Raw genomic sequence first — 11,539 nt, forward strand, 5'->3', positions numbered from 1 at the left:
TACCTCCAATCAGGTGAACAACATATTTGAAAATAAATCACCTTATTTTTCTATAACATTGGTTACACATACTGTTTGTTACTATTTCATATAACATTTCTAATAATAAAATACGAGTCTTTTAGTAAAATCCACTTCTTGGAAAAACACAAGCTTTATAAACAACCTGAAGATTCCTGCAAATTACCAATGGTATCTGCTCAGTAAAGCACCCGTCCTTATCCTTACCAAGGCTGTGTCAAAAAAGTCTTCCGTCAAGTTCTTCAGAGATGTGTCTGAGGCTAGGTCTGCCATGGTCAGAAATCCCACTGTTCTTTCAAACCAGGAAACCATGTACACAATAAAAGAAATACTTATACAACCTCTAGGACTAAATCACTACTCCCCATTCATTAAAATTTCACAACTCTATCATTTTAAAGACCTCTTTCCATTCCCTGTCATTTCGATTAGGTCTAGTCCTGAAGTCTTCATCTAGACCACTCCAGAATGGACTCAGACCACTACAGAGCTGCAGTAAGTTCTCAGATACCAGCAAGAACTGGAGACTTTGCCAGGATTATCCACACCAGAAAGCCTTATAAAGGGGCTAGTGAGTGGCCAAGAGAACGCAGGAGAAATTCCTCATTCCTGTAACCTCGGAGATTACAGAAAACAAGCCATCCAATATCAAAGGACAGCAGATTCCAGAGAGCTCTCCAGAAGTGGGCCAGTGCAGGACACAGGCCCGACCACCTTCCTTCCTTTTTTCTGCCAGAAGCTTCCAGCTAATTGGAGATCCCCACCCCTCACCACTGCCTCCCACCCCATAGGAACATCTATCTAAGTTCATATTACATCGCTAGAATTGGTGTGCTTTAATTAACTTATATAAACCTCCCTGCTCTGTGTGTGTGCTCAGATGCTCAGTTGTCTCCAACTCTTTGCAACCCCACAGACTGAGCACACCAGGCTCCTCTGTCCATGGAATTCTCCAGGCAAGAATACTAGAGTGGGTTGCCATTTCCTTCCCCAGGAGATCTTCCCAACCCAGGGATCAAACCCATGTCTCCTGCATGGGCAGGCAGATTCTTTACCTCTGAGCCACCTGGGAAGCCCATAAACCTCTCTAGAATATATTTATTCAATAAAGCGAAGGCCATCTTTGGATGTTTTTTGCAGAGACTAGACACTCTTATAAAAAAAAAGAAAGAAAGAAAGAAAGAAAATCCTGGCATGCACAATCAGAAATCAGTTGAACAAGAAGTTGGTGACATGAGTTTGTGATGAGAAACTCTTATAGGAGTGGGGCCTTGGAAACTCTCCACTTTACAGTCAAGAACCCGAGGTACCATCCGAAGGCCACAGATGAACCCATCAGCTCCCAATCTTGGCTGCACATTAGGAAATCCTGAGGAGCTTTAAAATGCCCTCATGAGTGAGACCACTGCAGACCCAGTAAATCAGAATCTCTGGCAATGGGACCCTCACATGATGTCTCAAAGCTCTCTAGGCAATTCTAAGGTACAGTGAGGTTTGGAAGCTCTATTAAGTTCCAGGTGATTTTCTTTTATCTCAAATCAGACAAATATTTGCATTTGATTGAATCATCCACCTCCTAAAGCAAACTTTTCTCCAACAGTCCATGGAAGAAATGTCCCAGAGGTCAGTGGGGTAGGGGATAAATTGAGACTGATCTATACATGGCACTATTAATATATATATATAACAGATAAATAATAACTTGTTGTATAGTACAGGGAACTCTACTCAACACTCTAGTGGCCTACATGGGGAAAGAAATCCTAACAAGTGGATATACGTATAACTGATCCACTTGGCTATATACCTGAAACTAACACGACACTGTAAATCAGCTACTCTCTAATAAAAAAATTTTTTAAGTGTTCCTCTACAAGCAGAACTCACTGCTAAGGCACTTTTTTCTCCCTCCCTATACTCATGCTCAAAATTCTATGCTTTTAAATACATTTCTGTCACTATCCCCCCAAATCCTGTCCCCCTCCCCAGCTCATCAAAATCCACTGAGTATAGATTTAGAAAGCTGGGCAAAATGCCACGTTATTTGATCAAAACCTGGACTAGGAATTCACTCTGAAGGCATCTCCGTGCCAAGATTAAGCGTAATAACTGTTACACCAGCTGCCCCTACAGCTGTGTCATTACCAGAAATCAGACAGATAATTATTGACGGGTGCAATAGCTCTTACTCATGACACATATAGCAAAGGAGAAGTCACTCAGTCCTCCTGAATCTTCAAGTACAGGGCCAAACTTGCTTCTCTCTGTAGGAAATTCTTCTATGGTGAACCACCTTCCAGCACACTTTATGTTGAGCCTGTGAGCCCAGTGGGCTTTAGAAGTATAAAATCTGGTACCCCCCTCCACTCTGATAATATCAACCTACACAAATTAACACTACATGCTTTACAAGGTGTTAACTTATGGCTGTGGCATTTACATCACCAGCTAGAAGTCTAACAGAATGTGGAAATTCCTATTTGGTTTCAAAACTCCAGTGGAGACTTGATCTGACACTTTTCAACCCTTGGGAAGGCATTCTGAAGTCTAAATACAGATTTCAGTTCAGAGCAGATCCCAATTCATCCCCCCAAATAAGCTTCAGCTTCCAAGGTACCTTGGGACACCCTGCTCCATTCCTTTGGAGTTTGGCTCTTTGTCCCTGCTTCATATTACCTGCATAAGTAAGTATATCAGGGAGCTGTTGCTTAGTCGCTCAGTCATGTCCAACTCTTTTAGACCCCATGGACTATAGGCCTCCAGGCTCCTCTGTCCATGGGATTGCCCAGGCAAGAATACTGGAGTAGGTTGCCAGTTCCTTCTCCAGGGGATCAGAGAGTTGGGTGGGGCTAAAATCAATATGAAATACACGTGTTAATATTTTTCTCTTTATGATATATATACACACACACACACACAAACACACTACCATGTGTAAATAGATGGCTAGTGGGAAGCTGCTGTATGGCACAGGGAGCTCAGCTCAGTGCTCTGTGATGACCTAGACAAGTGGGATGAGGGGTGAGGTGGGAGGGAGGTCTGGGAGGGAGGGGATATATGTACATATATAGCTGATCAGTCCTGAATGTTCACTGGAAGGACTGATGTTGAAGCTGAAACTCTAATACTTTGGCCACCTGATGGGAAGAACTGACTCACTGGAAAAGACCCTGATGCTGGAAAGGATTGAAGGCAGGAGGAGAAGGGGACGACAGAGGATGAGATGGTTGGATGGCATCACCGACTCAATGGACATGAGTTTGAGTAAACTCCAGGAGTTGGTGATGGACAGGGAGGCCTGGCGTGCTGTAGTCCATGGGGTTGCAAAGTCGGACACGACTGAGCAACTGAACTGATAGCTGATTTACTTTGCTATACAGCAGAAACTAACAACACTATAAACAATTATACCCCATTAAAAAAATGAAATACACGACTTGCATTAAGTACAGCCCTTAGATTTCCACTCCCTCCTGCAGGCCTCCCTCTACACACCAGCCGCTAACACTTTTATAGTCCCCGAGAGAAGTTAGGAAAACCTGGAGTTAACTCTCTCCCCGCCATGGAGGGGCAGCCCCATGATTATATGCATTTTAAAGTGAAAAAGGACAGACACATCTCCTTGGCCTAACCCGATCTTGATAAACTTGAGATGCAAGTACCTGCAGAGGGTAAGTAGAGATTTTATTGCCAGCTCTGTCACCCTTCTGTCCCCTACCTACCCTCATGTCCTCATCAACAATCAAGCTCAGGGCTGCAAATCTTATCATGAAAAAAAAACAAAACAAAACCAAAAAACGTGCAACAAGAGACTGGGAAAACTCTGCTTTGCTTCCAGATGCCATTATCAAAGGCACACACGATGTTACCTTCTGATTAAAAAATAGAACTGTGTAATTTGGGTGACCTAGAATAAGCAACAGAGAAAGCAATGGCACCCCACTCCAGTACTTTTGCCTGGAAAATCCCATGGATGGAGAAGCCTGGTAGGCTGCAGTCTGTGAGGTTGCTAAGAGTCAGACACGACTGAGCAACTTCACTTTCACTTTTCACTTTCATGCATTGGAGAAGGAAATGGCAACCCACTCCAGTGTTCTTGCCTGGAGAATCCCAGGGACGGGGGACCCTGGTGGGAAGCCATCTATGGGGTTGATAGAGTCGGACACGACTGAGCAACTTCACTTTCACTTTTCACTTTCATGCATTGGAAAAGGAAATGGCAACCCACTCCAGTATTCTTGCCTGGAGAATCCCAGGGATGGGGGAGCCTGGTGGGAGGCCATCTATGGGGTCGCACAGAGTTGGACACAACTGAAGCAACTTAGCAGCAGCAGTAGCCGCAGAATAAGCAAAAGATACTTTTGCCATGTGTTTTTTCAGATTTAACTAGGCTTTTAGGAAGTTGAAAAAGTGGCCTGTGGCAAAGGATAAACTGATCATTTATCTAGGTCCAATCTTGTTACTGGAAAAGACCCTGATGCTGGAAAGACTGAAGATAGGAGAAGGGGATTGACAGAAGATGATGGTTGGGTGGCATCACTGACTTGATGGATATGAATCTGAGCAAACTCTGGGAGATGGTGAAGGACAGGGAAGCGTGGAGTGCTGCAGTCCATGGGGTTGCAAAGAGTTGGATGTGACTGAGTAAATGAACAACAACAACAATCTTGTTAATAAAGTATATTGAAATAGTTATAAAGCTTTTGGGGGAGGGGTGTAATAGTCCACTCTCTTCATTCTATATTTAAGCTAAATTCACTGAAATAATAAAATCATACTATTACTGCATTGACTTGTCAAGGGGAGGAGAGGTTGTGTCTTATTCCTGTGCACTCCCCAAGTGTCCTGTCCATCCCACATATCAGGAAACACGTGGAACTTCAGTTTTGATTGGATATGGGCAACAAGCCCTGGCAGCAATTCCTTTTCAAATCTGACTTCAAAGGAATATAAAATACCAAACTGGGTAACTGAATCCTCTCTTGTTCTTTAAATTATCCAAATCCACACAAAATTAAAAGATGACACTTATCTTTGGGATCAGACCCTGCTTAATCAGTAAAGGCTCATCTTCTTTGAGGCCATCAATGAAGAATCGCTGGATACATTTCAGCAACAGAGAAACACGCTGGAATTCATTTTTATCCAGTTCCTTGGGATGAGACCAGGCCAAGTTAAAAACCTTACACAGTTACACATTGGTACTCTGATTACAAAACAAACAAAACTCACTTGCCTTATTTATTGATCTGTCGAGAAGGCGTAATAAAAGATTGTTATATCTTTGAGGAACATGGCGCTGTTCCTGAAAATATTCTTTGATTTTCTGAAATCCTTCATCATGGAATGCATTAGTAATAAGCGATTGAAGCTGGAAAGTTGACAGTTTGAAAATTACTCTTTTTCCCGAAGAATAATTATTTCATAGTGATATTTCTAACAAGTGTTATCAATAACAATTCAGTGCAGAAAAATTCAGTGCCGAAAAAGAGGGTAAGAATAGAGAGTTATATCTTGAACAGTAACCATGCAGGCAATGATTTTGGGGGCTTAAGACAGTAGTTTGCAAAACCACCACCAGCACAGCACGGATGTCACTGGGGCACGTGTTAGGAGTCAGAAACTCTGGGAGCAGGGCCCTTCAGGTGATTCTCAGTATGCAAAAGTCTGAGAACCACTGACTTACGGAAAACCACACCTGAATTACAGATATCTGTGGGCAGAGACTTTATCCCCAGTGATGTTAGAAACTCTAAAACACTACAAAATGCATGCCTATTATCACTCATTAAGTTATATACATGATATTAACAGGAGAAAACGAATTCAACAAATAGTTACAGTTAAGGGAACTAATACACACAAATTGCTATGATGAATGAAATTGAACTTTTCTGCCTGAAAGTTAGTCAGTCAAGACCTATCTCTATATGTGTGTCTCTGTATGTGTGCTTGAATAAGATATATTCTTAAATATCTGTACTATAAAAGATATGATTTCTTCTTTAATCAAGAAAAACCCAGTCCAATCCTATAGGCTAACTTACAGTATTTTAATGAATCATTTTACTATATCTAGCCTGAAATTCCATCTATTCCTAGTATTGATTTAAATGAGGAGAGAGCATTTGAAATTAAACATTTAAACAGAATTTAAGTTATCATATATTAATAGTAAGTTTTTTTGAACCAAGGGGGTTTAGGCGTTCTGCAGATATTCTAATTTACTCCTCGCCACTGATCTAGGTGTTAGACTCTCTATCTGGGGATAATAATACAAGGCTGGGAAAGGTTAAGAACGTGTATGAGATCACCCAGCTGGGACTCACGTTCAGATTCTCTGACTCAACAGTCAGGCTTCTTCCTACTTGCAGCTTCTCTATACTCAGAACAAATCCAAACCCTTTGCCTTGGTCTGTAGGGCTCTGCATGATTTGATCTGTCAGCATATCCTGCCTCACTTCCCTTCTGAGTCCCAGAATAAGTCAAGCTCTTCCTGGCCTCAGGGCCTTTGCACTGGCTATGCCATGCCTGGACTGCTTCTCCCCACCACGTACCATTCTGGCTCCTTGTCACCTCTCAGTTCTCAGCTTTAGTATCACCTTTTCAGGGAGGTCTTCTGGACCTTATCTAAAGTTGCATGCATGTGCGTGCGTGCGTGCGTGCGTGCTCAGTGGTGTCCAACTCTTTTCGACCCCATGGACTATAGCCCACCAGGCTCCTCTGTCCATAGAATTCTCCAGACAAGAATACTGGAGTGGGTTGCCATTTTCTACTCCAGAGGATCTTCCTGACCCAGAGATTGAACCCAAGTCTCTTGCGTCTCCTGCATTGGCAGGTGGATTCTTTACCACTGCACCACCTAGGAAGCCCCTATAAAGTCAGTCAAGTGCAATTATTCTCCATCACAACATCTGTTTCATTTTCTTCCTACTGTCTTACTTTTGTCCTTATTCTGTCTCTTTGGCTCTCTGCCAGGCTGAAAGTTCTAGGAGAGCCAGTATTGTGACTATTTTGTTCAATACTGTCTACCTCCACCTAGAATAGTACAACGGAATGGCCTAGATTAGGATATTAGTAGGGTAATCAAAGAGATGGTGATAAGTTGATGCAGATTAGAAAAGTAGAAAAGGACTTCTCAGGCTTGAAGAACTGGAGGAAGGAAACAGAACAAGACAGTACACACGCAGAACACAAACTCGATCTTTACAGAGAAAGCATCCCGGGGCAGTCCACTCTCGTCCTTTTCCTGAACGGGCTGCAAAGGACCTTCGTTCTCCTGTGTACAAAACACATTAAAAAAATTTTTTTATTTCAAAGAAATGCACTAAGTTTTAAAAAGAAATAAGGTTTATATTATTTTCCTGAACAAGCTTTCTTCATTCACGCCACTGACTATAGGTCTAAGAAAACTATGACTTAGAAGAAAGCCCAAAAGCTTTATCCAACGCTCTTTAACACTTATGACAAATACAAACTACCGCAAGAAACAAAGTAAATATCATTGTAATAAATGACCACATAAAATAAATTTAAACTCTATAGCAGCAACTATAATAAAAAGAAAGGAAGGAAGAAAGAAAAGGCTTTGAATTAATGAACCATTTTCAGAATGAGAGCTTGTAAAATAAGGTTTTCTAAAGCGAGTTTCAAGCCCAGTCATGAGCTTAAGCTTTATATTTCTGACTTGCATGAATTTTAAATGTGACTCTAGGACTTACTCTTGCCTGGAAAATCCCATGGATGGAGGAGCCTGGTGGGCTGCAGTCCATGGGGTCCCTAGGAGTCGGACAAGACTCAGCGACTTCACTTTCACTTTTCAGTTTCATGCATTGGAGAAGGAAATGGCAACCCACTCCAGTGTTCTTGCCTGGAGAATCCCAAGGGACGGGGGAGCCTGGTAGGCTGCCGTCTATGGGGTCGCACACTGAAGCGACTTAGCAGTAGCTAGGACTTAAAACTGAAACTTCAAGGATCAAAACAGCAACAAGAAAACTTACTAAACATTGGGTTGTTGCACATTTTCTTCAAGAAGTGATTCCTGGATTACCAACCTAGTTTTCACAAACACGCTAAACAACGGCATCTCACCTGCTCCCGACAATTAAAGAATAACTTAAAAAAAATTTTTTAATCTCTCTCCCAAAGAGGTTGTTTAAAAAAAAAAATCTAGCTTGGGTTAACAGTCCTTTGTGTACTGGACAAACTCCTTAAATGTCAACATATTTTACAATAATATTATTTATAAATGGGGGGGGGGTGAATTCAAAGACTCAAATCCAGGCTTGTTTTTTCCACCAACAGTGTATTCAAGAAGAGGAATGAGGGAAAGTACCAACCCACCTTGCCCTCTCCAAACCCTGGGCGGCGGGGCTAACAGAAGCCCCAGAATCTTGGGGCCTGGGTAGGTTTGCGTCCTTGCACTTTCCACGAAACAGGAAAAACGGGCTGGGAAAACATCCCGAGCATCTCAAAAAGAACAACATCGTTGCCTTCGGACATTAATTCTCCAATTCCCCCTTCCCCAAACGCTTTACTGGCGAGGGACCAGAAGTTTCTATTCTACCTTACGGTCTCCCTGAAAGCGACCAATAAGCTCCCAGCAACCCTAAGAACGGTGAAGCGCCGCAGCGGCCCTGCGAAGGGCCGGGGGCACGCCAGGCTTCCCAGGGCGCAGTGGTAAAGAATCCGCCTGCCAATGCGGGAGACACCGGTTCGATCCTTGTGTCAGGAAGATCCCCCAGAGAAGGAACTGGCAACCCACTCCAGTATTCTTGCCTGGAGAATCCCATAGACAGAGGAGCCTGGCGGGGCTACAGAAGCAGAGTCGGTCACGACTGAGCAACCGGAGCATTCTGGGCGAGCACGCCAGGCTCGGAGCCCAGAGCCCGACGGACGTGAGCCCTCGCGTCCCCCTGGAACGGTGGAGAGGGGGCCGGGGTTCTACGGTGCTCGGGTCCCCCCGAGGCCACTCACCTCCCCCATCCCGAGGCTCAGGCAGGACGCCACGTACCCGAGCCAGGGCGCACGCCGGGAGCCGGACGCGCCGCGCTCGGCCTCCTGGGTTCCGCCGGCGAGGGCTGGGGTAAGCCACGGCTCCCGGACGCCAAGCTCCGCCCCAAACTCTAATTAATCATCCCGCCCCTGAAAACCGAGCAGAGTCCCGTGATTGAGAAGCGTGTTGAGAAACGCTGGCATGTTAACTAGGAATCAAGGTAAGGCCACCTGGGCGCACGCAAGCGCACCTTAAGAAAAAGCGATTTCTCCAGGGATGAAAACATGTCAATTAACAGACTTTAAAAGGGAAGTTCTAAGCTGATAGGCGCACCCTGTGCTGAAGCCGCAGTTTTCTCTCCACCTTTAAACAGATAGCAGAGCTGGTTTCGATCCACTGATATTAACAGACTGAAGCCGAACTTTCCCCATAGGAACCAGATTTGTACCCGAAACTGTGACTTTAAAAAGAAAGCGTTTTAAAATATACACACCTCGCTGTGCTCAGTCAAAATAAAATAAACATTTTCATCCAGTCTGCTTGTTTTCTGCCCACTTACTTTAGCCCCACAGGAATGTGTACCAGGTTTAGGCTGATCGTTTGTCTGATATGGGAACACGGTGACAAAAATAAGTTGAACTGGAATTTTCTTTAAAAAAAAAAAAAAAGAAAAAAAAAGCAGACAAAAGGACCTCTCAGATCCAAACATTCCTTGTAAAAAATTAACTTGTATGATAATTGGGTGCGGTGGGTACTTGGTGTCATGACCTTTACAGAAGATATTTGTTTGCATCAAAGGTAAACTTAATATAACCAGAATCTCTGCAAGTCAGCCCTGAACTCTACCTTGTATCTCCAGTCCATTCAATAAAGTACTTGCTTCAAAGCTCATCATATCCATTCCTGGTAAATATGAGGTAATTTACTTATTTAAATATAAACCAAACTTTTAGATTCCTTTGCTTTTAAATTAATAAACTACGATTTCAAAATCAGCTGTGAATATAGTGTTCTGAATCAATGTAAGTATTAATGCAGAAAAATTTTAAGGTTGATAACAAATAATCAAATACAGTTAAAATGCACTTTATTTTAGAGAATAAAATAGGTAATACAGTAAGAATATAATGTATGACATTTAAGTCTTCTTGATATTAGTTTAAAAGTTTTAATCAATTATTTTCAGACTGTAGGGAAAATATAACAGCCTTTCAAACTACATGGTTGTTAATGGATTCAAAAATTCAGGAGAAATTAAAGACAACAACACAGACAACACCATTTATATTTTTTTTTTATGTTTTTACTTTGATTAACTTCTTTTACTAACATGTTTTACCCAGACATAATTTTAGGACAACTTGGAATATATATTCTAATTCTGCTCAAACAAAATACAGTAGAGACAAGGACTTTTCTTTGGATACCAGAATCTATTTAGAAAAAAAAAGTACTTGATTAATTGACTTGGCTTTCTTTTTTTTTAATTGTGCTTTTTCATATTTTTGAAGGGTAAGGACTCTGTAGGAATATTCCAAAATTACAGAGAAAAGCAATAGTATAACAATGGTTACAGTAAGACCAGAAATTAGTTTCTACATATTTTCACAAGTGATTTTAAGTTCGTTTTTGAAGTTATATTAAAAACATTTTGTTGTTAAGCTGTGTCTGACTCTTTACGACTCTATGGACTGCATTATGCCAGGCTTCCCTGTCCTTCACCAACTCCCAGAGCTTGCTCAAATTCATATCCCCTGAGTTGGTGATGCCATCCAAACATCTCATCCTCTGTCGACTCCTTCTCTTCCTGCCTTCGATCTTTCCCAGCATCAGGGTCTTTTCCAATGAGTTGGCTCTCTTCACATCAGATGATCCAAGAATTGGAGCTTCAGCTTCAGCATCAGTCCTTCCAGTGAATATTCAGGACTGATTTCCGTTAGGATTGACTGGCTTGACCTCCTTTAAAATGTTTTTAAAACATTTTAAAACGTAATATTATCTTAAACTTGACAAAGAAATGTCGATTTGTAATAAATAAATGAAAAGAGAAGGGTCAGTAATTTTAACCGTGGAAAAAGAAGACAACCCAAAAAGGAACTGAATTATAGAAGTTGCCAGGAGGTTCAGTGTGCGGTTGATACACTGAAAGTCTGTCAATCAAACTAGTGGGTGAACAGTGAACACATTTCTCTGTTTCCTCCCAGACTTTCGCTTCCTCCCAGACTTTCGCGGCAACTCTGTGAATGATTTTAATCAGAAACGCTGACCCACAAGAAGATAGAAACTTTAGGGGCAGGGTGATCGCGGTAGGGAGGCTGGGGAATGAACTTGTCACTTTCTCTTACAAGAACTTTGCGCCTCTGCTTGGGGCGGGGAGGGGGGTTTTGGGGAGGGTGGGAGCAGAGAATCCCAGCTTGAAACTAGAGAGAAGAAAATTCGTGTCATTACCCAAATCTGGCTTTTACCCTCTTGGGAATTCTCTGCCCCTGCGCCGTCAACGGCAGCGGCTCTGAGTCGAACTTC

The 11,539-nt window shown here is 42.4% G+C and overlaps 1 protein-coding gene across 11 annotated transcripts in view; it reads right to left on the bottom strand.

Moving 5' to 3' along the window:
- Window positions 1-9,093, bottom strand: part of SYCP2L (synaptonemal complex protein 2 like) — a 75,993-nt gene extending 66,900 nt beyond the window's left edge. For 9 of the 11 annotated variants that reach the window (XM_070778412.1, XM_070778411.1, XM_070778410.1 and 6 more), the window contains exon 1: window positions 229-5,023. In XM_070778412.1, the coding sequence (XP_070634513.1) occupies window positions 229-333 (105 nt within the window). In that variant the 5' untranslated portion in view covers window positions 334-5,023. Of the gene's footprint in view, window positions 1-228; window positions 5,024-5,053; window positions 5,174-5,257; window positions 5,393-7,231; window positions 7,301-8,997 lie in introns of those variants that run through there. The other 2 variants (XM_070778414.1, XM_070778413.1) reach the window with 2 other exon arrangements.
- Window positions 9,094-11,539: the final 2,446 nt, after the last annotated feature.

Source organism: Bos indicus, chromosome 23, assembly GCF_029378745.1.
Source record: "Bos indicus isolate NIAB-ARS_2022 breed Sahiwal x Tharparkar chromosome 23, NIAB-ARS_B.indTharparkar_mat_pri_1.0, whole genome shotgun sequence".
NCBI lineage: Eukaryota > Metazoa > Chordata > Mammalia > Artiodactyla > Bovidae > Bos > Bos indicus.